This window comes from Echiichthys vipera (genome assembly GCF_963691815.1).
Source record: "Echiichthys vipera genome assembly, chromosome: 5".
Taxonomy (NCBI): Eukaryota; Metazoa; Chordata; class Actinopteri; order Perciformes; family Trachinidae; genus Echiichthys; species Echiichthys vipera.
In genome coordinates, this window is record NC_139830.1 from 18,009,016 (window position 1) to 18,036,199 (window position 27,184).

The following is a 27,184-nucleotide window of genomic DNA, read 5'->3' on the forward strand; positions in this document are numbered from 1 at the left end:
TCTTTCTTTGATTTCCTCTTCTACATCTGTCTGAATATCTTAAGCAGTGGAATTACCTTTTATCTCTCACCTTGGCCACGGCGGGAGGTGATCCTGATTTATTTGATACCTATTCTACTACTGAGATCACAATCTGTCACCACATTCTGTGTTTATAAAGGGCGGAATGGGTGAAATAGAGGTATGGGAGAACAGTGTGACAGCATGCCATGACAGAAAGCATTAGAGCAGATATAATCCCTATTCCATACATCTGAAGTAACTCTCTGGTAGCCGCACGTTACATGCAGGAGTTAGGCTTGCACAGGGGAAGGGGGAAAACTGGGTTTCATAGCATCAGAGAGAGGGGAAATTCAGGTCATGCTTTCACAAATCGTCAATCCAACCTTCTGCAGAACAGCCAGGCAGATTTAAGCCTGTGGTAAAGCTATCATAAAAGCAATATTTGCATTATCAATGATTTGGCTTCACCAGTCACAAGAGAAGCAAATTATTTATGTATCATTTGATATAACAATGGATGTCCACAAACCATGTGATCAGTAGTGTTGTCCAATAACTTTGCTGTCTGTTATCTGTCCTCAGAGCTCTATGTTTGGAGCCATTTTCAAACGCAGATAGTTTATCTATCAACAAAACTAAAGGAGGAAGAAATCTCAAATGGCACACTCACTCTTGTTGAAGTGCACTAAAGCTGAGTGCTCCAAGATGGCGGTTTGGACTGTCAGGACAGTGTGTTTTCCCTGCACTAACGCTGCCCAGAGTCTCCTCGGTGTGTTATCTATGTCCGGGAAGCTTCATCATTAGCGATAAAAGTTTGGACCTCTGTTTAGAAACGTTCAAAGTGTTTTGCTGCTGTGAAACTTTAAAGTGGCTTTCCATCTAGCCAACGCCGGAACTCTGATCCCATTGGCTATTTTCCGTTGTGACATCATTAACAGGAACAGGGAGGGAGGGAGAGGGTTCGACAGTCTCAACGACAACACATGACCCAGGAGGGGCTTCGGACAACGGATTCAACACACACCAGTTTCCACAATAGCACACCTGATGACAGCAAGAACCGCTAGAGACACAGATGCTATTAACAACCATTAAATCACTATTGAGTATGATGAACACCGAAAGCAAACTAAAATCCCTAGTAACGGTTTACAAACACTTGAATTAGCCCTTGAATTGAAAAAAAAAGTCCAGAAACAGAGATACATGGCCTCCAGGAAAGAAAAGCGACAGTAGAGTGATAGATTAAGCACAGAGGCAGGCGTTTTCTCTACTTGATGAAAGATCTCCCGTGCTAGTCTGTCCCGTAGTCAGCGTAAGGGGCCTGAGTGAGCCCTGTTGGGGTAGGATGTACAATCAAATTGGGCTATGGTCTTGATATGTGTCACACACACCCTTCACTATCCCCCGGTTATGGTCACACACACTCCTGCCCTCCTCCTGGTGTGGTCGAGCTTCCCAACCCCGATATTCTCCTCAAGAGTTCGAAATAAGACAGAGAAAGAGAGAAGGCAGAGATAAAAAGAGAGAGCAGAAACAAAATGCATTTCATGTCTTTAAAACATTTACTAAATCACGCAAATGTCCATTATTCATATGTATGTTTTGAAGCTCCTTTTTCATTCCACCACGATGACGGTTTCTAATGGGTATAATACAGCATTTTTTATTTTTTTTTATGTTTGCTCGACTGTCTGCGTCTAGGGGGAGGAACCACAGCACCTGAGGGAGAAAAGGGGGAGAAAAAGAGGGAAAGAGAAGGAAAAGGGTCGCAGACAGAGCTTGATATGTCTCCCGTTTTTATCCATCGCTGGCGGGTGATTGGGTCTGTCTCTTCAGCCTGTGGGCTGTGCTGCTGTCAGGAGTCGATAGATGAGAGAGGGAGGGTCGATTGGGGAAAGGTTAAAGGTTGATCGGGTCAGGAGGGTCAAAAGGTCGAGGGGTTAGCCCTGGGTCTCTTTGCCGCTCTCTCGTTCCCGCTGACTGCTCTTGCTCATCTTCATCTCTGTCAGCTGGATGTACCGCAGCACGTTGGTATCTGCGGTGGAGAGAGAAAATGTGAGGCAGAGAGGTTGAAATGAAAAGAAGAGTCACATCTTTGCTTCAATCAATGCAATCTTGTTTTTTCTAAAAAGCAATTTAGGCGTCTTTCATGTCAGAAAAATGAAATGCACAGCAGTGAGCGTGGTCAGGACAGAGCTAAAATGTGACCCAGTTGCCAAGTAAATGTGTCATTTGCTTTCTGCGTTGACATTTCAGAAAATATCCAACGAAGAGCCACAAGACTTAAACTTGATGTTTTAATTGGAATTCTATGACTAATCTCATGAAGCTCTGCAGTCAAAGCACGCACACACATACGCTCTGATATGCAGTTAACACAGCTCAATTTAGTAAACGGCCGAGCAAGTGGACTCAGACTGATGAGCATGGCTCATTAGAGGGGGTCATTCCTATGTTCCCACATTATAAGATTTATTTTCAAAATGAGGCCCTGTGTATTAGGGTTAGGGTTAAAAAGCATTCCCAACCCGTCACATCGTGTGATAAATCTCAAATGTAGGATCATAGGGCTGTGAGAACATAAGGCTGTGGGAACATAGGACTGTGGGAACATAGGACTGTGGGAACATAGGGCTGTGGGAACATAGGGCTGTGGGAACATAACAAATGATAAACTCTATGTTACTTTGGTACCATGCTACAGTATTCCATTGTTGAAGAAATGTAGAAATTGTATTAACAAAGGCAGTAAAGATGAAGCAAATACGAATGTAAACAATGTCTGTTTCAAGTTATTTCAAAAGTAGGCTCGTTTTATGAGGATTGGGAACCATTCAATATATTTATTAGGTCTTAAAGATACACACAATGTGGTTTAAATGTGAATTAATGTCAACATAACCATGTTCACAATAAACTACACTTTTAAAGGAACACAGAGTACCCAACACAAACCAAAGAGAGGCTCTCAATTATTGACAGATTTACTTACTTACTTTTCATGTTGTTCAGATAACTGATTAATTGCACTTTTACTTCCTGCACGTGAATGTCCAAATGGCATACATGTTACCGTATATGAGTATAACTGAACCATAGACTGTATAAAAAATGGACGTAGCCTCCATGTCGAGGTCCGTTCTCTCAAACTCTAACCTCCAATAAAATAAAAACTCACCCTCCTAGAATGGTTTTTTGTACCAGGCCTTAAATAGGTTTAATTACGCTGTGAAAAAGGCCTGTTTAACATGGGGGTCAACGAGAAATCGCTCTATTGCAATTTTTGTCACTTCATTATTAGATCAACCAAGAAGTCGCTGTGGTTGGGGCTCGAACTGAATGCACAGTTGCTCCTCACCTGTGGGTTCACGGTTCTTGGCGTCACGCAGGTAGCGCAGGGCACATTCGTAGTCGCCCAGGTGATAGAAGGCGATGCCGGCTCGGTACATGGCCTTGAAGTGGTCCCTCTGGTGGCTCAGCACCTTCAGACAGTACTCCTTCACCCTCTCATAGTTAACCAGCTCTGACTGCAACAGACACGCTGCAGGGAGGAAGAGAGGGAACAAGTTAGTCGTTTGTAAGCTGAAAACGCTTTAAAAATGTATTGTAATAATGATTAATTTTAAACGGTTGCCTTGAGTCTCATTTAGTGAGGTTTAAACAACACGAACGTCCCTTGAGTGTAAAACAAAGAGGGGGATATTTTGCTGACATTTCACTTCATGCCTTTTTAATAGAGCCACAGTGAAATTTAGCTTCCACAGTTCTTTCTCAAGATGGCAGTGAGCCGGCTATAAATAGCTAAATGCTAAATGTCTCACAGCGTAGAGAAGATACAAAAAAAGTTGTGCAAGCCGTTTGAGCCCTGGGGCAGCAGAGTAATGTCTTTACATGCTGCTGTGGAGCATGCAAAAATAAAAGAACAGGAGAACATTTCATCCTGAGACTACTGTGAGAAAGTCTTATTCTCGTGACTTAGATGTGTTGTACGCAGCGAGGGCAGAAGAAGAGACGAGAAAAAGCAAAGGCAGGTTGCAGAGATCAAGTGAGCGACAGATACTGCTGCAGTCCTTTGGGATGAGATGTGAGCTGTGAAGTGCAGATCTGATGCCAGGAGATCTAAACCTGAACCAACTGGCACTTTACTGGTTGAAAAATGATGTAAAGTATAACGTGGAGTCGCCTTCTCTGGAATAAGACTTGTATTTCATCATAGTCATCAATCCTATAGATGTGTGTTGCAGCAGCACTTGGCTGTAGCGATTCGCATCAACTCTGAGATCAGCTTAGACTGGAATAACTTGATTAGTGCAAGACACACACACACACACACACACACACACACACACACACACACACACACACACACACACACACACACACACACACACACACACACACACACACACTCACACACACACACACACACACACACACACACACACACACACACACACACGCTGCTTTTAGTACACCAAAGCTTTTAAATGCCTGCTGATGGCTTAGATATCACTTTTCCTCTGCTGATCACAAGCACTTGAGGTTTTGTTTCCACCCCACTTGTTCTTCTTTTCCATCACTCCTCCCCTCTCTACCAGTGTCTTAATCTATCCGAAGATATTCTTTTATCCCTCCATATCTCATCCATTTTCATATCTCCTCCAGCGCTCCAGTCACACCCTTCCCCTCCCTGATCTGACTCCTTTTTAACCCTCCCTCCCCCCTCCATCCTCCCTCTTCCCCTGAGTTTGCCCTTGACACACAGACAGCTCTGTGAATAACATGAGTCAGGCACTATTCGCTGGGAGGCAGGGTGAGTCAGGAGTGACAGGAGGGGAGACACGGGTGAGGGCGCATGGCTGCAGCGGGAGGATAAGTAAAGTAGCAGAGGTGAGACCTGTGGGAGACTATAGGGTGAGGAGACGGAGGGGGGGTAAAAGCAGTTAGTGCTCCTCTTCTTGTCATGTCCCCCCTCAGAGACATACAGTACTGTAGAAAGTCTGCCCGTCAACAACGCAAGTGCAAAACACTAAATAATTAATCACGGACATCAATAACAATCAATGTGTTTTGGTATTTCGTGGTTGAGGTTGCTTATGTCTGGTAAATGCAGGCGTGCTGCACGTCTGTGTGTGTTGAGTCACTGCCTGCTGCCAGCTGTAGACTTTGCTCTATCACATGCAATTAGATTTATAAAATTATAATTAAACTGTCTTTACTTCTAACTCTAACTCTGTCCCCTTTAAAAAACACAACCTCTTTATTGTATAAAATAGCATCAGTCCAAGTACATTCCTGTAATTATCTAATTAATGAATGCTGAATAAAGATGGATATAAGAAAGCATCCATTTATTGATGTATAACATTTTGACTGGTCATAGTAAAGAAACCACAGGTTTTACCGATAACATTAACAATGAATGTGTGTATGCTGGATGTGATTTTGAGTATTCACATCCTGGTTTTTAAGAATTTTTTGGGCCCTTTTCATGACTTTAACACTAAAGGACAGCTGAAGGTTGAAAGGAAATAGAGGCGAGAGAGGGGGGAGCAACATGCAGTAAAGGGCCACAGGTTGGAGTCGAACCCTGGGGCTGCTGCATCCAGGACTTCTAGCCTCCGTATATTTCATTAGCTTTGATCAGAAAGGTAAATGCAGCAGAGCTCAGACAGTCAGAAACCTAACTGTGCTCATTACCTACTGTTGAGGTGACTCAGTCGGCACAGAAGTGAGTGGCTGACACATTGAGGAATCAAAGACACGCCTAGAGACCTAGATACTGTTATGATGCACGGCAACGTTCTCTCATGTTACATGTAAATGGCAAAAGCACAAGCATGTAAACATACTCGGCGTGACAGTGAGCGAGCACGCACAGTATCACGACCCAGAAACTGATGCAGCTAAATAGGATTCAGCCGACATTAATTCAATTATCCACATCTGCGCCTTCTCTTTCTGTGACATGTCAAAGTTATTATCATTATTATTATTAGTGGCATCTTATTCTTCACAAACCCACCGACATTTATAAGACCCTAATGTCTTGCATTTATATACTGATTTAATCAAATAACATATCTGCATCTTCCTCCATGAATTGTGTTTTAACATTTTTTATATTTTATTAATTAGTAACTATTCAGGTGCTGGCTTCTGCAGACTAACTAAACAGTATTGTTTTTGGTTGTTTCCTCCTGTGAAGCCCTTTCTGGTGCCTCTCTTTTATGAAAGCTTGTTATTTTGTGTATTTAAAATGCATTGATCATTTTTAGATGGTTGTACGCACACACACACCCTCGCAGAATATCTATCAGAATATCGTTTTCTTTTCATTAAAGCTCATAACTCAGAGCACAGCAGCAAGGTCGAAGCTGTTACCTTGTCTTCAGTGATCATAAGTCAGCTCAGTACAGTGGTAATCACCTCAGATGCCCTCTACCTCTCCTGCACACTTCTCTACAGACTCCACTCCTCTATTTGTTTTTACAACCGTCCAGCTACAACATGACTACTCTCATCCCTCCTCATCCATCGTCGCCCTGCAGCAGTGGACGGCTTTCAGAGGATTCAGTTACAGTCCATAATGGCCTAATCGCTGACGCAGTTGGATAGTTCACTGGCACTCACACGCAAACACAAGATACATAATACACACACACACAGTAGATAAACAATGACATCGGCAGAGTCACACACACAAATAAACAAGGGTGGGATGTAAAATGACACAACTGTTCACAGAGACATGCACAAATGACTTTAAAGGAACTGTTTGATGCAAATAATGATTAAAAAGACATTTGACTACAGATATACACAAACACACACAAACATAAAAGCAGTGAGCACAAGTGATGACTGGCCGGACACACCCTGCTGGCCCATTAGGCAGATGGATGGCATGCCAGAGGAAATGTAGAGTGTGGTGAGATGCATTAAGGGTGTGATGATGACAGGATCATCGGAGCAGGCTGGGCCGGGAAACACAGACAGACAGAGGCCCCATAAAAAACAATATCAATGGAGCCAAGGTGCCCCAGCCACTGAGAGACATGTGAGTCTGAGGTATTATCACATCATCTTCATTCTTTATTTGTTCTTTATATTACTGTTCAACCTCTGCATTACTCTGAAATTGACCGCCTTTTACACTTCTGGTTCGATGCTTAACTGTGTTAGTTGTCTCAGTACCTGTACTCGTTGCAATGACAATAAACAATCTAATAAAAATAGAGAGCCCTCTCTCCAGATTGCAAAAATAAATCAGAGAATATGTGAAATGAATAACAAGACAAAACAAATTACTGCTACAAAGTTATGCTTATTAATTTCAGACTTTCCTCTAATCTTTGCTGTTTTTACTTATAAATTACATTCTCTGGTTGAAGTGGCCACACGCAGAGGATCAACCCAGTAAACCTTGAAATTACGTCCATGTTAGAACATTCGGAACATTATGATTTGCGGTCCAGAGGCGATGTTTAGTGCATCATGAAGTGGTGTGCCCTATACGAATAGAGGCGGATGTGGTGGTATAGATCTGGTGGGTGGACATGCAGCAGTTAGCACTTGTGTCTTTATTAATCTTAAACAAGTGTTTCTGTAAACCAAACATAATTTTGTCTCTACAGCGTTAAAAATGAGGGAAACCTCAATGGTTTTCGAGGATTAATAAAGGTTTGATTGAATGAATAAACAGTATATCTGTTTAATAAAAGTTTACAGGCAGCATCTGGTTATCTTAGCTTTTACTGGATTAATGTAATTTCATTCAGACCATAATTATAGACAACAGAGCCAAAGAACACCTCAGGCCCTAGTTGTGAGGGACGATATCGTCAGAAATATCTCTCACTTTGTGAAAAGAACTGCTAACAAACAGTGGAAAATGGCCTCCATTATAATATCAAGCCACCACTGCTGACATTTACATCTGAATAAAATCCAATATTAACATGAATACAATTGCTTTATCTAATTTAAAAGGAGCAATATCGTAATATGTATCTAGTTTCAACTGTCAGGCTAATTCATTTAAATGATGTGACATTTTGTTTCCTGTAACCACAAAATTTTTCTTAAATAAACCATGCTACAATTGCCGTGTAAAACACACACTGGGAGTTGCTGGAAAGCAAATAGAGCAATAAATTAAAGGGGTACTTGGAGCATTACCCATCTCCGATGGAAGCCATGGCAAAGGGAAAATAGTTACCCACACTGGAAGGATGAAATCAGCCTACCTAACTGATAAGTGACTGATGCTGATGTCTGTGTCATACTTTCCAAGTGTCTCGGTTTTTTCCCGTCTGGACTAAAATGCAACAGTTTTCAAACTTAAATAGGCTCAGCAGCGTTTCCAAATGTTTCCAAATGTATGGACGTGAGGCGTAAATGTAGCAAAAGATATGTGTTTTTTAAACGAAAACATAGTGATGTGGACGTTTCCTCAGTATCTGTTTCTCTTTCTGTCGCATCGCCATTTTTAAGAAGGCGAAAATAGATAAAACACAGGAAATGGGAAATAAATGGAACAGAAAAAAATGCATTTGAACGTTTCAACCCAGACAAAAAGTCAACAGGTGCAAAGCAGCTGTGAAGCCCAAGTGTGTGAATGTGCGTTTCTGTTGCTTGAATGTCGAATGAGAAGAGTGATGAGTGGGAGTGGTTAACTAACACATGCTCAGGAACCCCACTGGTTTGCCAAAAGCACCGTGTATAAAAAAACAGAGCCTGCACAGAGATTCGCTTGCATTTAGCTGACAGAGTGCCAAAGCCTTGGAGGAATAGAAGAGAGAGAGAGAGAGAGAGAGAGAGAGGCAGGAAGCTGCAATAAGACAATAGAGACAGGGGGTAAAGCAGGGCAGAGATAGAGACAGAGACAGCACTGGCAAAACTTAATCCAGACACAGCCGAGGGAAAAATATGACAGAATTTCTGTATGAAAGGTACAGAGGACAAGAGGAGGGAGATAAACAAAGGTGAGGAAACAGAGAGAAAGAGCACCGACTCTCCTGTGATACATATTTTTAACTCTGCATCAACTCATCTTTCCTCTGGATCCATGTCCCCCACCTCTCTTCCCTCCTCTCCATCACACCAGGCGTGACACCACGATCCGGCTAATATAAAGCCACTCGTGGCCCTGCTGATTAGTCTGCTGTCCATCACCTTATAATTAGTTCTGCAGAAAGATAATGGCAGATGGAGAGACCCATCACTCTCACACAGACACATAACCCTCATTTCCTCGTCCTTCACGCCTCCATTTCTTCCCCGGCGCGTGTCACCGTCCACAACCCTTGCCCTGTCCTCACCTGTCACCATCTCTCCTTTACAAATGTCACACGACCTGAAAAGATTTATCAACACAGACAAATGAGCCGCGCATAGACGTCGTTATGAAATCGCCTCACACGTGCAATCTCTGAGCAAAATCCGATCCAACATGCTGACGTCACAGCTCTCGGACAGTGTAGCCGGTCTCTCCGGGCCCACTAAGAATAGCTCCCCCCAAAGCCTTTTTTTGTGAATGCCTTTCTCTGTTATTGAGGGGGACGGGGCTACAGTTCATTACAAGGGCTTGTCTGCACTGACATGACACAGCATTTACTTCACCTTCAACACACCAACTGCATTCTCATCTTTCTTTTTCTCCTCTTGCACCTTCTTCTCTCTTCTTTGTGGCTCAATTGCTCAGAAGTTTCTGATTTTCGTCTTTCATCTTGCTGCTTTTCATTCTTAAAACCTCATTTTCATAGCTGTTTTAGGACCTTTTTTTTAACCAGTGCTGTTTAAAGGAAGCTGTGACTCCTAAGAGGTGACATAAGGAATATATAATTTGCTCTTTTCCTTAGAGGAAATATACATAATGAATACTGTGATTCATCATGAGACAAAAATGATAAAAGATCACCTTGTCATTAAATCTCTTTGATTCCGTGTTACTGTAGCAGAGGACTAATGCAGCTCCATATGGTGTCTCTTGTTTGACCGTATGCATCTCGGAGGCCCTGCTGGAGTAGTGGGAAATGTAAAGTGCCTTACAAACGAGTCAGCGCTACGTTGAATGAGCATGACTATGAGGAGTACTGACTGAACATGTGTAGGGTGAATACAGTAAAGGTTGAGATTTTAGAAGCTTACATACTTTATGTGTGGATTTTAGGGGACAGGTGAATGAAGACAGAAAACCGGTAAAATCTCTTTGCGCCGACCATTCCATTAATTTTCTATGGAGGAGGCCTTAGCGCCCAATGTTGCGGCAGCGCCCAAGGTAGCGGCACGCATCGCTCAGATTTGCCTCTCTGCCGCTGCGCTCAAAGTTCAAATCACTTTGACCTGGTTTCTGCTGACCTTCAAAAGTGCAACCAATGAGATAGAAGCTCCGAGTGACGTTTACGTTTCCTAGGCAACCAGAGAGCGTCATCAAGCCGGTTAGAAAGATGGAGGAAAAACCTATTGTTTGTGTGTCCAAATTTCCCAAACTATTTAACGTTAGATAAAAGTCGTATCACGCACTGGGAAGAAAACGTAATGCTTGGAGGTTTATAAGCAGTCACACCAGGTTTGTGAATACTGTGGGCATTGTGGATAGCATTTTGTTTTAATTCTAACGTTGATTTAGCCGTTTACCGGGTCTCTGCGCACAACCTCAGTGAGCACAGCTCAAAAAGCTTATCATGCGAAGGCCCCTTAAGTGTACTTGCTGAAAACAACAAACAAACAAACGGAAACTGCGTGACTTGGGTTAAAGTTGGTTACTTTGCACAGCAGTCAATTCTCACGCTAACATGAAATCGAGAAAGAATCGCGTTCACTGCACACAAAAATCCATCTCATCTCCAAGTAATGTGTTCAGATCGGAAGTGTGACAACCAGTCAGCGTCCTGGGAAGAGCTACTGGCAGTTGAGGGGGGGGAGGAGGGAGCAGGGGGTGTATCTTCTGATTCGGCGAGAGTTTGATAGACAGATGGTTCATCCAATCACCTGCCAGGTATGTTTTGAAAGCACTTGTGCTTTTACTTTTCAGATGGTTCTGTGACAACCCAACCAATCAGGTTATAAAGATAGTTCAATGTGAGTTTATTTACTTTCTTGCCAAGAGTTAGATGAGAAGACCAACACTACTCATACCCTTCACCTTTCACCACCCGATATATCTATGCTATCTGTGCTGACCTGGACTCCAGGACCCACTCTTAGGTTTCGAGTCCACAGGTTTATTCTGATCTTGTGAAATCTGCCTTTAGTTTTTGTTTGCCAAAGACATGGGATTTTCTGCAACACATTCTTGAGATGGACACTCTCACTACCCCTGGACAATTCAAGACTGATCTCAAATCACTGCACCTCAGTGTGCAGTGATTTGTGTGTTGTGCTCTTTTCATTTGTTTAAATGTTAACTATTGTTGTCTGTATCATTGAAACTGAGGGAAACCTCACTGATTTTCAAGGCTTAAATAAAGGTTTGATTGAATGAATAAACAGTATATCTGTTTAATAAAAGGTTACAGGCAGCATCTGGTTATCTTAGCTTTTACTGGATTAATGTATTTTCATTCAGACCATAATTATAGACAACAGAGCCAAAGAACACCTCAGGCCCTAGTTGTGAGGGACGATATCGTCAGAAATATCTCTCACTTTGTGAAAAGAACTGCTAACAAACAGTGGAAAATGGCCTCCATTATAATACAAAGCCACCACTGCTGACATTTACATCTGAATAAAATACAAAACTGACATGAATACAATTGCTTTATCTAATTTAAAAGGATTAATACACTGTAATATGTATCTAGTTTCTCCTGTCAGGCTTATTAAATGATGTGACTATAAGGGTAAAAGCCATCTTGGAATAATGTGTGAACGCCCCAGAACAGCTAGCTGGGTTCTTTCCAAAAGTAACAAAAAATGTCTCCTTGCACGTCTCACAAATGAACACATTATATCGCCTTTGCTTAATCCTAACAAAAAAACAATGAGTAAAAATTAAAGTTTAATGGGCAGTATGTGTTAAAGTGAGCTTTAGAGGTGTTGGTAGGCATATTTTATTAACTTTGGACAGAGCCTGGTGAACTGTTTCCCCCTGATTCCAGTCTTTATGCTAAGCTAAGCTAACTGGCTGCTCAACAGACATGCGAGAGGTATCAATCTTCTCATCGATCTCTCAGTCAAAAAAGCGTGTATTTCCCAAAAAAACGCTTAAGATTGCCTCTCACTTGTGCCTTGTGTTTGTGATGCTAATCTCACAGCATTTGTCTTGCCGCCCTTCCAAACACATGCTGATCCTCTCACAACGCTGCCACCGTATGCCATGCTTGTGAATTGATGCTACATCAAACATTTTTGCATGGATTACCCACAGTGCAACATTGATCCTGGGAGGGAAGGGAAGTGAAGTAGCCAGATGATCTGTTAGATCTGACAGGGAGTAAGGGGCAGAGGGAGATTCACTAGTCCACCCCCTTACTGTTTACTGTAAGGTCCAGCATTGTTCCGGACGAAGGGGAGCTTTTGACCTTTCTGTATACCGAGTGTTTCCAGTAACATGACTGAGAGATTACCCCCTTGCTTCAGTTGTCTTTAATCACACATCCTTATCCTCTATCCCCAACCCATACCTCACCATCATCTACCACACTCCATCAAACACCCTCATACATGGCACAGTGCTCCTAAAATAGTTGCTGACTCAGGATTAATGCTCATCTTTTTAAATATTTATACAAGTGAGGAAACTATCTTCTCTATGACTTGAACCATTTAATGCTCTCCATTGCACTTTGCAGTTCCCTGAACTTTATGAGCTCATTTCTTTCTCTTCTGTGCTGGAAGACCATGATACTCAGGGCTTTGTGGGGTGTCTTGAGGCCTTGAAAGAAAATGACGAGCAGTTCACGTGGTCATGATTTTATCATGCTCATTACAACTGGTATACTTTTTTCATACCTTAAGTGTTTGAGGGCCAAAGGAGGACACTCTAACGCTCATGAGTAAAACCAGGCAGTCAAGTAGAAGATAAGTGCAGTTTGATAAAGCATAAAAGAGACTTTTATCGAGGTTACATCTGTAGTTGAACTCCATGAGAGAGAGACATAATTTAGTTGTGGCCCTTAGCTGGACCATTATCTGATTGGTGATGTCATCTGTGGACGCCGTGCAGACGCTGGCCTTCAGCTCAGCAGGTCTTCGGCTGCTGTCAAACTACTTCTACCCACTGCTGAACATGCACTCTCAAGTCAAACACTGTTAAATAAGATTAAAGCTGTGCTTGCTAATATTGATCCACCTTATGTATTTTTTCAGTTTTGTTTGGATAATCTCTACAGTAGCTGTGAGGAACATGCTCTCTGTATTATACTGGCTACAAGACAGATTTTTGAAATCCACATGAACCACTCTTCACTTTAGTATAAACTGGATTTTAAAGCTGGTTTATCCATTACTCCCGTTATTTCCTTCTTCCAAAACAGTCGTGCAGAACACCAGGACACATGCCAGGAGGAGTTGAGTTTTTATCAAAACAAAATTATGACTGGTGTGTTAACTGAATGCCAAATTAATCAGAGCACACAAGGCCATATCGCCTCCTCCTAAGTTCCCGTATGACCGGTTACTGACAAGCAACTTAGCATTTAAAAGGCATTTAAAAAAAAAAACAGAGTCCAGTGCAGTGCTCACTAAAAAAAATACACCAGGGCTACATCACATCACTTCCAGCAAACGTCACAGAGAACAAAGAGGGCAAAACAGCATCACTGATCTATTTGAACTGAATAGTCTTTGGTCTAACTACAAACACACAAATACTGAATATGTCAGCATGTTAGCACGTTGTTCACTACCGGGCCTGTTTGCAATCAACACTGAACACGGTGTGCGTTAGATAACAGGCATGTGAACTAGCCACAGACAATTGCCTCGTTCATGGACTCAAAGCCGTGAGTCGCTGCAGAATAAATATAGGGGAAACACCAGATATTTGGCGTATTTATGTCATTAAATAAAAAAATGAAGGGGAATCCTGTTGGCCTGTACAGTTTTAGGGGAAACACTGGGGCGGGTAAACCTGCTCCACTGAGGATCACTGTCAGCGCTGGATCAGCAAATTGGGCTCAACACAACCTTTAAATTTAACTGCCATCACAAACAAGGACGAGTTTTCAATGTCAACCCCCGATAGTGCATGTAATGAAGCAGGGAAAGCTCAGATACGGACCATCATGGGCTTTTTATCAGCATGGACCTCTGCGGATAAACATAAACAGCCAGTTGATTTACTCTGCAGTACTCTGTCCACTGGAAGACAGTGTGTGAGATATGTGTGTGTGCAAATAGCTTCAGCAAATTCCCATTACTGATGGCTTACAGAGAATTAATATTCTGCATTTCTCCATCTATTGTGCGCTCTCTCTCTCTCTCTCTCTCTCTCTCTGTCTCTCTCTCTCTCTCTCTCTCTCTCTCTCTCTCTCTCTCTCTCTCTCTCTCTCTCTCTCTCTCTCTCTCTCTCTCCCTCTCTCTCCCTCTCTCTCCCTCTCTCTCTCTCTCTCTCTCTCTCTCTCTCTCTCTCTCTCTCTCTCTCTCTCTGAGGGTGTCAGGAAAGGGCATCTGTTTCAGTTTCCACTCAGCTGATGCCATGACTTTCAACTACGGACTAAAAAAAGCTTTGACAGACACATTCAATTTATTCATTACGTCGCACAACTGTCAGTTCATATCAGAAAATGATTCCAGTCCAAAAATATAAATAACACACGTCCATATTAAACCAAACACATATCACAAACACACGGGCACAACAAAAGCATAATGAATCCCTGAGGTGTCTGCAAAATGTGATAAATGTGATTCTGCCGAAGGGAAATTTAATGCAAATCTTTATTTCCTGTTCCAAGCCGGTTAACTACTGGGCACTATAGTGAAACCAGACCCTCATGCTGATGATTCTGGCACATCAGAGGCTAACCACAATGTGTCTTAAAGACATTAATGCGGCACAGAACGTTTTAATGCAACACTGGAAAACATCTGAACCACCTTCAGTACAGTATTGGCCAAATTATTTGAAGCTTGAAAGAATCAGGTTGGTTCTGTCTCAACATCTAAAATAGATTGTCATGAAATTTGTTATAGTTATCCATTAGCGACTAGAGGATCAATCCTCAGGGCAAAAACAACAACAGGCTGAGAGGAGCGATGCAGAAGCACACAAAGAAGAACGTTGTGGAAGCGCGTGGAGCAAGGTATTTGACGCGCAGAGATGCAAGAGAGGACAGCAGTCAACATCGGCCACTACCACCAGGAATTACTTTTTCAAATAGACTTATACTCAAAGGGCCAGTAAATATTCCCTTGCAGGCCGGCTCCTACTGTCTGTACTGTATACCGTCTATACCGTCTATACCGTCTATACCGTTTATACCATTTATACCGTACACCCCTAGTGGAAACGCTGCATAAGATGTGAACATAGTTACCTGCCTCAGCATCTTAGCATTAACTTATCTTTTGATTTTCTGTTTTGTTTTGTTCACAATGAAGTATATTTTCTTGTGGGATCACTACAGTATGCTTCTGTATTGTATTTTATGGAACATTAAAGCATTCAGCTGGACCAACTGTGTGAACTCTTGCAGAGCTTCAGTTAAAAAATAGATGTGACAAAAAGCCTCATAAAAATAATTGCTTGTTTGCCCTCATGTCCACTTCTTCTGCCCCCCTCTTTGCGTCCTTGCCTGTCCCCCCTCTTTCCTTTTCTTCCTGACAGATGACTGAATCTTATTTACTCTTGTGACAGGAGTCATCTGGGCCTGTCAGGGCTCTGATATACAGTAGATCAGTTTGGTCTGGATCGGATTTCTCAGCATTCTTTCTCACAATGAAAGAAATAAAAATAAAACAGCAGCTCTAACAACCCTCCCTTCTCTACTTAGAGGTTACAAAGGTAAGCATTTCCTCCCCTCCTCGTCACTCTCCTCTAACACTCCCTCCTCTGTCGTATAATCCCATCATATTTAAGAGTTCTGTCCAGTTTCTCCAGCTCCCTTGGTTTCACTCCCTCCCCCATTTCAGCCTCTGCATCTTTTCTACTGACTCACCCCTTCCCCCATCCCCTAAATCTCTCTCTCTCTCTCAGCTGTGAGGTAATTTGTAGGTTTGGTACAGAGAGAACAGTACACGGTTAGTGGTACAGTAGAGGGAGTGCCAGTCATATCTCTTGACCGCAATGCCACGCCATCTGCAGCCCTGGCACACGACGGGTCTGGCCACCCCTCCAATGGCACACGTACATCACAGAGGGAGGAAAAACACCAACCAAACCCTGCCCCCATCCCCCTTCTCACCCTCGCATGGCATTTCTTTCTCTCCTCTTCCTCCTCCAACCTTCTACGAGCGTTTCTTTCTCTCCAAAGCAGCGAGCCCATGCAACCCTGCTTTCTCCTCATCTTAACCCCTCTATCTCACATTTCTTCTTCCCATTTAATTTCATCCTCACTCTGATCTTCTGCCTTTATCCACCACGTCCCCTGGTGACGAAGCTGGCAGGAGATGAAAGGGAGGAGTTTCTGTTCTGTTCTGCTTTTGGAAGCAAGCCTCGACTGTTCACCAGCAGCGGGTTAAAGTGAAATGGTGAAATCTACCCGTCTGTGGTGCTACACATCACTGATACTCATACAACCCCCATCTTAAGAAAGATTGGGCTTAGAGGCTGTGATGCGGTGCGTTTTCAAGGCTGTCGAGGAAGTGCAGCGATAGCGCTACAGCTCTATGACTTTTGATGGTCCAGCAACGACACAGATGTTGATTCCACTAAAAGGCTCGTTCAAGCTTAAGAATAATTGCTGTAATTGCACGTCATGGTTCAAAGGTTCATTGATAGCCCAGAGGCTCTAAATACAGGACACATGATAGGAAACACATTTGCACCTGGTATTAAAACGTGATCTGTATCTGGATATGTTAGCTCAATAATGATCCATGTGTCTTTGCATTTGCACCTGGTATTAAAATCTGTTCTCCTTCGCGATTGTACGTTAACTGTGATCCAATCTCAATATGCAAATTGAAGCAGGTCATTTGAGGAGTCAGCAAACACGGGGTCGAACACATTCAGCAAAGGATGAATGTGGCAATTTACATGATTCTCAAGTCATTCAGTTTGAACCAGAAATTAATTCACATATCCATAGTCAGTTGACTACCTACAGTAGGAGTACTGACACAGAAGCTTCTGTGGACGGAGGGCAGCAACAAAACGTACTTTACTTTAACTTTTAGTCACCTTAAAAAGGGCCCATCTAAAAAAATCACTATCAGTTTAAGTGTACCTTCGGTTCAAAATATTTTCCCCACTTTACCTTGCCATCAGACAGCCCTTTCCTTTGGCGCTACATATTCTCAACATATTCCTACCTACACACTCTATTACTTCACAGAACAGCTGTTTGAGTTAGACTTGCCATAGTTTAAGGGATAAAGACAAGTATACAGAGTATACAGACGAAGAACTATTGCAGAGGGAGACTGAACTGACTGAGAGAGAGAGAGAGAGAGAGAGAGAGAGAGAGAGAGGAAACTTCTGTGGAAACCGGAGGCGAGCAGTAAGGTGAAGTGGTGAAAATATTCTAAATAAAGCGTACACTTGAACTGAAATCAAATACCTGTGTAGTATAAAAGGGGTTGTTCATAGTAACAAACCCTTAATTATGTACTGACTTTGCCATTTTCCTTTAGTTATATTTTTCTAAAGCATTGTTTCTATCTAAAGTTATCTCTAAAAACCTCTGCACATACAATACCTCCTAAGCCCCAAACGGCAGTCAGCTGTTTGTGCTTTTGCCCCGATAATCCTTAACATGTTTTATTTCCTAGTGAACAGGAAATTATAACTAATTGCGGAATTTATTGCAGATAAGGCGGTATTAGATGCATGATCTAAAACCACAACTGCACAGTGGATCTCTAAAAACACAGGTGGGAAAAAGGATTATTTACCGGCCGTTCATAACTGGTCAGTAAATGTCTTAATCGTATTAAATTATCCAACCCACAACTGCTTCTGCATATAAAGAGTGGGTGGAAATTACCAGATCATAACGGCACCCAAAGCTGCTGTGAGCTGCATCAGTTGAAAAAAAAAAAAGGTGGGTGATGTAAGAAAACAAACCATTTCAGTCGTTCCCTCCTGCCGTGTCTCATCTAAGGCTGTGACTTATGACTCATTCACAGATTGAGCCAGTCAGGAGGAACAAAGCAAAATTTCAGGCAGTGATCAGAGCGAGCAGGAGTTAATGAGAAGTCAAAGTGATGGCTCTCAAAACAGGATCATACCATCCGGCTTTCTGTTTTATTCTCTTCACACTTTCTAATGTGCATTTGAAGTGATTAAAACTAAACTAGCTGATGAAAGTTTGTCGGTGTTCTGTTTATGTAAAGAGACGAGTTTCTGCTTCATGATCAATAACAGGAAAAAGTGCAAACAAACTGCAGTCACATTTCTGAATTCTGTATGTGCCTCCCAGTGTGTGTGTGTATGTGGTGGGCGGATGGCTGACAGGCAGTCTGCCTCTGGCCAACATCTTGCACCACTGTGAAATGCGACAGACACAGATGTTGTTGGTGGTGTAACCCATTTAGACACAGGGACACACAGACTCTTGGCGTCTCCTTAACAAGACTGGCAAATAGGACATTCAGCATCCATCGCCTATCTGTTAGACACAATCGGGTAACATTTTTTTACGTGCCGAGGCTGTTTTGTCCGTTTTTCTTCTCTTTAACCACATTGTCTCCCCTATATAATGTTAAAACAACTATGCTCTCTGTTGCCAGCATCATTCCCATAATAATCATCTTTCCTGAAAACAGCTTTCCTCTTTTTAAAAACACATTTATGTGTCTCTCTATGCTCGAATCCTGCTATCTGTATACGTTTCTCCACTTGCATCTTCCTATCTTGTGTTTTATATTAGTGAGCTGAGCTGGTGTTGGAGTCGCTCCACATTCAGTGGCTGAAATATGTCCATCACAGATCCCTCAGGCCAAAGGGGATTTTGTTATGCTTACTTTCTGGGATAATACTTTTCCCTGATACTCTGAGCTTCTATCCTCTCTATCATTGTCTATCATATCATGTCTCATTAATGCATGTTACTAATTCAACCTCTTCCCCGGAGTTGTTTGTGCTTTGTCCTCTCGCAGGTGTTTGCTGCTGTGGTCCTGCTGCTTTTATCACTATTTCTCAAATATACTATCATTACTTATATAAATTATACAATTTGTTGCCATAAAAACATCATCAGTTATATATGTCATTGTATCACAGCTGTTATTACCACTACTCATCACTGATCATATTTACCACCATAATTATTATCATTGCCGATTCCATCTCCTTAGCTGTACTTTCTACTATTCTTCTATATTAACGGCCATAACATATAAGTCATACTCACATGACCATAGATATTATTCTAGTTACTGTTACTTTTGTGGTTGCTTGCATCTCTCTGCCTGTCATTGTCTCTCTCTCTGTCCGTCTTTTCTCTCTGTTCTCTCTCTCCTTTTCTTCCTCCCCTACCGATCAAGACAGATGTCCGTCGTCCATTGAGCTGTTGTCCGTTTGACGTCCCTGCCTGTTAAAGGGAAGATTTGCCACTGTGTGCACAGGATCGCTAGATTAATACTATATAAAATAACTATAATAATTATTACTACTTTTATTAAAGCAAGTGCCAGTTGTTGCAGCTCATGTGAGAAATGTTGGGTCTCTGTAAATCATAAATAAGTCACAGAGTGTGGTCTAGACCTACTCTTCATATAAAGTGTCTTGAGATAACTTCTGAAAGGTGATGTCTTTAAATTGCTTGTTTTGCCAAATGTCCAAACTAAATATTCAGTTTATTAACACATGATACAAGGGAAAACAGCAAATCTTCACAGTTGAGATGCTGCAACCAGAGAATATTTGTCATCTTTGAATAAACAATTACTTATATGATTTACAAAATAGCTTCTGTTGATTAGCTAATAGATTTGTAGACTAATCTTTTCTACTCTAATCAAAAGTAAAAATACTTAATGCAGAAAAATGGCCACTGTAAATATTATAGTACATGATATAAATTGATTACTATAAATGTCATTGTCGTAGCTGAACTATTTCATATACTGTTGCGCAGTTTAATTTATACGCTTCACATTTCATGAGCTCACGATATTTTCTAGATGTGAAGTCTTGATTTTGAAAAGTAAAGCTGTGAATTAAATGTATTGTATATGTAAAAAAAAATTCTGGAGAGGAGGAGAAATACAAATTTGCACAACATGGAAATAACTCAGGTAAAGTAAAAGTACCTCACAATTGACCAACAGGAAAAACTTTCCCTCATCACAACAAAGTCAAGAAGACAAAACACACATCAACTCACAACTGCACATGTGTTGGTTACAGAGAGAACGTCACACACACACACACTCCCTCTCGTGTGACATGGTCCTGCTGGTGCAGTCGACCAATCACGTGGCAGCTCCTTACTCATGACCACGGAGACTCAGGTGGAGCCTCACAACAAACACCTGCAGCTGGATTACAAAGCTTTCAATGAGTCACTGCTTACTTCAGTCTCTTCTGACCTTTTTCCCCTTCTGTTCTTAAAAAGACATCTATTTCACACCCCTTTAACATCGAGGGCTCAACCGGGGTAATTTTGTGTTGGAAAGAGTAGAGAGCTGCTAACGTCATCTTTGCTGTACAAAACCTGCACCAAAAACACATGAGTGAGTAACAGTTTTACAGAGATACACCTCCCTGCTGAAAATACAAACCAGCACCACCCCACATCTTAAAACAGTCCCAAATTAATGCTGTATTTTATCTTGTTTAGGTAATGTTTGCGAAAACAAAGTGCCCAGCTGCCAATGCAGAAGAACCAAAAACTGCCGTTCCTCAAATGTCCACTTGAGGCTGTCTCCAAAAGTCAATCCTCGTAGAGTCAAGTGTTAAAACGCCCGACCTGACAGTGGAAATAAACATACACCTGTACAGGTGTATATTTTTTATGTAAAATTTAAATGAATACATAATATACACTACAAATGCTCTATTTTCATGTGTGGCATTTTGAACGAAGATAGCCACAAGGGTGAAGCCAAAACATAAAAATAGGGTTCTTGGAGGGTTACAGTAATGATGTGGCATAATGTGGAGCAGACGTCTTCAGTTATTAAAACGCATATCAGCAGGAATATAGTTATAGTAAAAATTATTTAAACCACACATAAACATCTTAATGCGAGTAAAGCACATATGTTATTGTAGTAAACACAGTCACTGATGGCAAAACAAAGGTTGAAGTGAGGTGTCTTTGTGTGTGTGCGAGTGTGGACACGTGCAGCAGAGAGGGGAGGTTATGAGATTAATACAACAACAGAGAAAAGGCCCGGTGATGGTTGCCATGGTAAATATGGTCCCCTGTCGCGTGCTAGCAGTCCTTTCCTCCCCCTCTTGTCCCCTCTCTGCTCTCTACTGTTCCTCTCTTATACCTCTCTAACTGACTTCCTTGTGATTTCCAACACATCTTCTGTTCTTCTTCCCGTTCCTCCCCCTAATTATCTTTTTCCCTTCCTTATTTCATTATTCGTCTCTCCACTTCTCTTTGCCTCCTACTGGCTCCAGACAGGGCCCTGAATGCTGCACAGAACAAGACGACCTTCAATGTGCCATGGCGGACTGACTGGGCAGCAGCTTGACACAAGCAACGAGACGCAACATCAACACTGTCCCCGACATGACCCAAAATCACAAGGGTAGTGATGTCTTATACGTGATGTGATATAACACTGTTATCATCTCTCTCCTGAATATCAAGTGTCATCATGATCTGCTGCTCACTGTGAGCACATACTGTCGTCATAATTACGTTTTTACAGCAAAGTCAAAGTCGTAATTATACTTTTTCTTGTCACTGTAACCACATTTGTAAGTAAATCATTATATACTATTTAGTTGTTTAAATTAATACCACAAAACACTTGTAAGACATGTTTCTCGCTGAATATTATCTATCTAATCTAGCTTATTGGAACAGTAACTGATGATTGAAAAACGATTCTCCATCATCTTCAACCACTTGTCTCTAATGGGGTCACAGGGGGTTGAAGCCGATACAGGGTGAAATTAGGCGTGAGGCGGGGTACACCCTGGACAGGACGCCATTCTATCGCAGGGCACATAGAGACAAACAGAGACACACAACCATTCACACTCACATTCAATTGGCAATTTAGATTTATCAATCTACCCAAGCCCTGCATGTCTTTGAAAGGAGGCCAGAGAACCAGTAGAGAGCACATGCAAACACAGGGAGAACATACAAACTTCACACAGAAGGGCCCGGCCCAGATTCAAACCAGGAACCCTCTTGCTGTGAGGTGACAGACCACTGTGCCGCCGTTAATCAATTCTCTTCTTTAAAAAACTCTATATCATGATATGAGATGTGAGATGCGTGAAAACATACTGAATCATAACTTGACATACGTGGAATGGACACAACGGAAGAAAGAAAAAATATATTTTATTACAATAAACTATGACGTAAAAGAAAGAAAGAGTGAATTAAATAAGGCTTTGATATGAGGCAAAGTCAAAAGCTCTGGAAAAAGTTGCAAACCTAAACCTTGAGTTTGGAATATTTGATAAGAGGTATTATTATCATATACATCTGGTTTGGTCTAAAAACTGCTTGCTGTTGTTATGTGTCCTCTATTTGTAAGATTTTACATGTTTTTGAAACATTATTTATTTATAATACAGCTCATATGAATATAATATTAGATGTTTAATCTGTTGGGTAAACTATGTTTGATTCTGATTTTGATGAAAATGTTCACAGACAAATATGTTACGTTTAAAATAAAGCTGAAAAAGCAAGGACAGTTTTTTTATGGGTCAAGACCATGTGCCGCCCTAAAGTGATACAGCAACAGACAAAATTAGGAATCTCCAATGTAATATCAGTGCTCGGTTATGGCGCACAGACCTGAAGAATGACAAAGGCAACAATCGATAAAGTGCAAACAACGGCCTAGGAATAAATCTTAACATACACTGGCCAGACAAGATCAGCAGTTAAGATCCATGGACGAGGTCACAACAACAACCAGCAGAAGATGAAATTGGAAGATGGCAATGGATCAGGCACACACTACGAAAACCAGGGACAAACATCATCAGAGCTCCGACATGAAGCCCTCAAAGGAAGAGGACAAGCGGCCGGCCAAAGAACACCTGAGGACGGGATTCCCAGGCAGACATGAAGAGACTGGGATACAACTGGGATCAAATAGTTGGAAACAAAGGTGAGGCTTGGCTGCCCCATGGATGAATACTGCATGGGCCCAAAGAGATGCTAAAGGACGACTACACAAAACATCCAAAATGACCTCAAAGAGACAATGACTATAGGGATGCAAAACAACCTCAAAGACACACTTAATGACTTAAAATACACACAAAACGACCACACAGAGCCAAATTATGACCATAAAGACACACTTAAGGACTTAAAATACACACAAAACGACCACATAGAGCCGAATTATGACCAAAAAGACACACAAAATGACTTAAAATACACACAAAACGACCACATAGAGCCGGATTATGACCATAAAGACACACTTAATGACTTAAAATACACACAAAACGACCACATAGACACAAAATGACTTAAAATACACACAAAATGTCCACATAGAGCCGAATTATGACCATAAAGACACACAAAATGATTAAAAATAGATCTAAAACGACCACATAGACAAGTAATTATGACAAAGAAACGCAAAATGATTAAAAACCGGTGTAACATAGAAACGTGGAATGTCTACGAATACAAAACACTTAAAAATGGATATAAAATGACCACAAAGATAAACTGACAGTTCATTTGCATACATTTAACACATGGGGCAATAACTTGAAACAACCCACCAACCATAAACCTGACAGCCGTGCCAGTCTGAAGATAGTGTGCCGTGACACTGTGCTGGACCTCAATACGGTCATTTACAGTCTTGGCCGTTAGATAATTGTGCAGGACACTTTTCAGCATTTTCTGATATTTTTATAGAGCAAACTATTAAGTGAGCAAGAAAATATCCAACAATGAAAATAAATAATTTAGTTCTTCTTACTACTCCTTTTCGGACTAGTTAAACTGGTTTATTTCGTTTGTTGTTTTATTTTTGGCAAAAAGGGTTATTTTATTTTGTTATCATTCTTATTTATTTAATTTCATTTTCATTGTTATTCCTCTCACATGTTCTAAATATATATATATAAACCAAAACTAAACTAAAACAACAACTAATTGCAATTAGTAGTTTTCTGAGTTTTAATAGGACCCATACGGCAGCTAACTGAGTGTAAATAGAGCAGTGAGTTCATCTTGTCTGTGCTCCGGGAGCTCCTGGTGCCATCAGACAAAGCCTCACCCATGGGGTGTTTCAGAGGAGGTCTTCACCTCAGACCCCCCTGTGAAATGTTGATGATACAACACAACAGCGCAGTGAACTTATGTATGCTGAAAACATGCATACATATCCTGTAACATGAGGATTTTGGGTCCTGCGGCTTTACATTTATTGTCTTTTTCTTCATCTTCAGTTAAAATAAAAATGAAATTACTGAAGGAAGCAGGGATGAGCTGTAAAGAAATGGCACACTCATATCTGAAGGGCTGCAAGAGCCTGAAATAGACAGATGGGCTCATTTAATTATGACCTAACAATGAGCTCATGTTGTCAGATAGCACACATCCCTTCATATTCTCTCTTAAATCGGCATCTAATCCTGAGTTCTTAGTGTCATTTCATCTGCACAAACCCAGCACCTGCAGAAGTCTACAGGAGTTTGCTGGACCCAGTGAACCAGGACGCGCAGTAACGTTACTTAAGGCTGCACAGGTCTGTTTGTGTGTGTGTGTGTGTGTGTGTGTGTGTGTGTGTGTGTGTGTGTGTTGTGTTGCTCACCTGTCAGGCTGTCGTAGCACTCGATCTCCGTGATCTCCACGGCTCTCCGCTGCTCCTCGGTCAGCTTGGCCGCGGCTTGGTTCAGCAGGTTGACCTCGGAGCCCGTCGTCCCGTCGACCACATGCACCCCTTTGAGTTGCAGCAGCGCCCGGTGGTACTTGCCGATGGCTTCCCGAAATTTCTTCTCCTTGTAACAGCGGTGACCCTCCGCCTTGAAGTCGATCGCTTTCTGGATCTTCGCCTCCATCTCCATTTCAGCCGCGCCGGCTCGATGCCCGCCGCCGCCTCCCCCTCCGTCTGCTCCGGCGGCCGCTGCCAGGCTCCGACCGCCGGTTTCTGGGTAGCTTTTAAGGCTCTTTATCGGGTGCTGCTTGGCTTCCATGTCTCTCAGTGAAAGCGCCGGGAGCGGGCCATGGTGCTCGGACGCGAAGGAGTGTTTTGTCGGGGAGGACCGGAGCAGCGTGCTGTGCATAAAGGATGTGGGATGGAGCGGCAGAGACGTGCTGAGCAGGCGGCGGCGGCACCGGAGGGACGACGAGCCTCCGGAAAAAAGGGTTTAGAAACGTCTCCTTTGTTACCTTGTGCTTAAAGAAAGAATGTAAAATACATTCAAATGTTTGTTATAAAGAGATGCATACGGCAGGAAGAGCTGTGCGGAAACAGAAACCGTCGAGAGGAAAAAAAACCTGGTTGCTCGTCCTGGTCCTTTCGCGGAAGGATGCTCGAGTGGATTTATATGGTATAGCAACCTCCGAGGCACGCGCAGCTTCAGCACCACAAACAGCGCACACACGACAACCTCTGCCGCACAGCATTGTGGGCGAGAGAGAGAGAGCGAGAGAGAGAGAGAGAGAGAGAGAGAGAGAGAGAGAGAGAGAGAGAGAGGGAGAGGCGTTGCTGCAGTCCAGGTTTTATATTGCAAAAACGGAAGAAATGCAGAAATATTGTCTTTATGTGATTATTTGTCAAAACGACAACACACTTAAAAAAACTGGCAAAATCAGATGTATGAATTTCAAAATGAAACCCATAACCTCATTGTCCGGAAATAGCTTATTTGCATATTTATAAACCATTACCCTTTAAAGGCTGCGCTTTCACAGTGATAGTAGGCCTGCCCCCATATGCGATATTTAAATAATTAAGTCTGATAAAATATTGCACAAACATCACAATAAAAAACAGCCACATGCAGGAAAATACAGCGTTTACTTCAATTATATCCCATATATAAACATCAGATTCTGGGCAAACAGGAGCTCTGATGACTTCAGCTGCTGAGGTTTTCAAGGAGATGGAGACAGACTGCATGAGGCTGCAGGGAGCAGAGGGCGAGAGCGCCCTCATGGGGACAAATACTCCATTACACCGTACATTTTTCAAATGGTGATGTTAACCTGCAGCCCACTAGCGATCATCTCTGTACAGATTATACATTCTTCTTTGCAAGGTTGTTTCCTTGCATCTCTGAGGTGTGATCCATCTGGTGCGTACAGAGGAAAGCCTTACATGAGGTTTACTAACAGTCCAGGAGCAGGCTGTCCTCTCAGTGACTCAGGCATACATCTGTAGTTTCACATCTATATTTTCTTCCTGGTTTATGGCTCTGGGATGTATCAGCTCCTCCTGATTGAAATGTAAATTTAATTTCTACAAGCATATAGATAAACAGTTATGAATAGTCAAGTAGTCTACAGTATAACTTTAGCTACATGCAGAACTAAATATTGTCAAAATCACTATAGGCGTTCTCTCAATGACCAGTGATGAGCTGTGCCCATATAAATGCTCAAAACAGCAGTTGAGTGAGTCATCAATTACTGGCGTCTGCACGGTGTAGAGACAGCACTGTACAGACAAGTGTTTACTTATACTAAAATACTTAATTGAAACACGCAAATGAATATTCAGTACAAACAAATTACAGTACATAAGCAGTAAATAAGCCTACACAACTCATGCACAGTACATTCTCAAGTGGCACTGACGACATTGTACAACCCGTGCAGCCCCTGAACGCCAAATGCGTGTTCCCGGCAGCCGCTGTGCAGAATAAAGAGGCATCCCCCGATGAAACATCATTAACATATCACTCTGACAGTTCAGCCGACATTATGCAGCAGCAGACTCA

The 27,184-nt window shown here is 42.0% G+C and overlaps 1 protein-coding gene across 1 annotated transcript; it reads right to left on the bottom strand.

Moving 5' to 3' along the window:
- Positions 1-1,098: 1,098 nt before the first annotated feature.
- ttc9b (tetratricopeptide repeat domain 9B) lies at positions 1,099-25,784 on the bottom strand. The gene is made up of 3 exons (XM_083913604.1): positions 25,054-25,784; positions 3,365-3,547; positions 1,099-2,041 (listed from the first exon to the last, which is right to left on the bottom strand). The coding sequence occupies exons 1-3, from the start codon at positions 25,523-25,525 to the stop codon at positions 1,947-1,949; spliced, it is 750 nt and encodes a 249-aa protein (XP_083769730.1). The 5' UTR covers positions 25,526-25,784; the 3' UTR covers positions 1,099-1,946.
- Between the last annotated feature and the right edge of the window lie 1,400 nt (positions 25,785-27,184).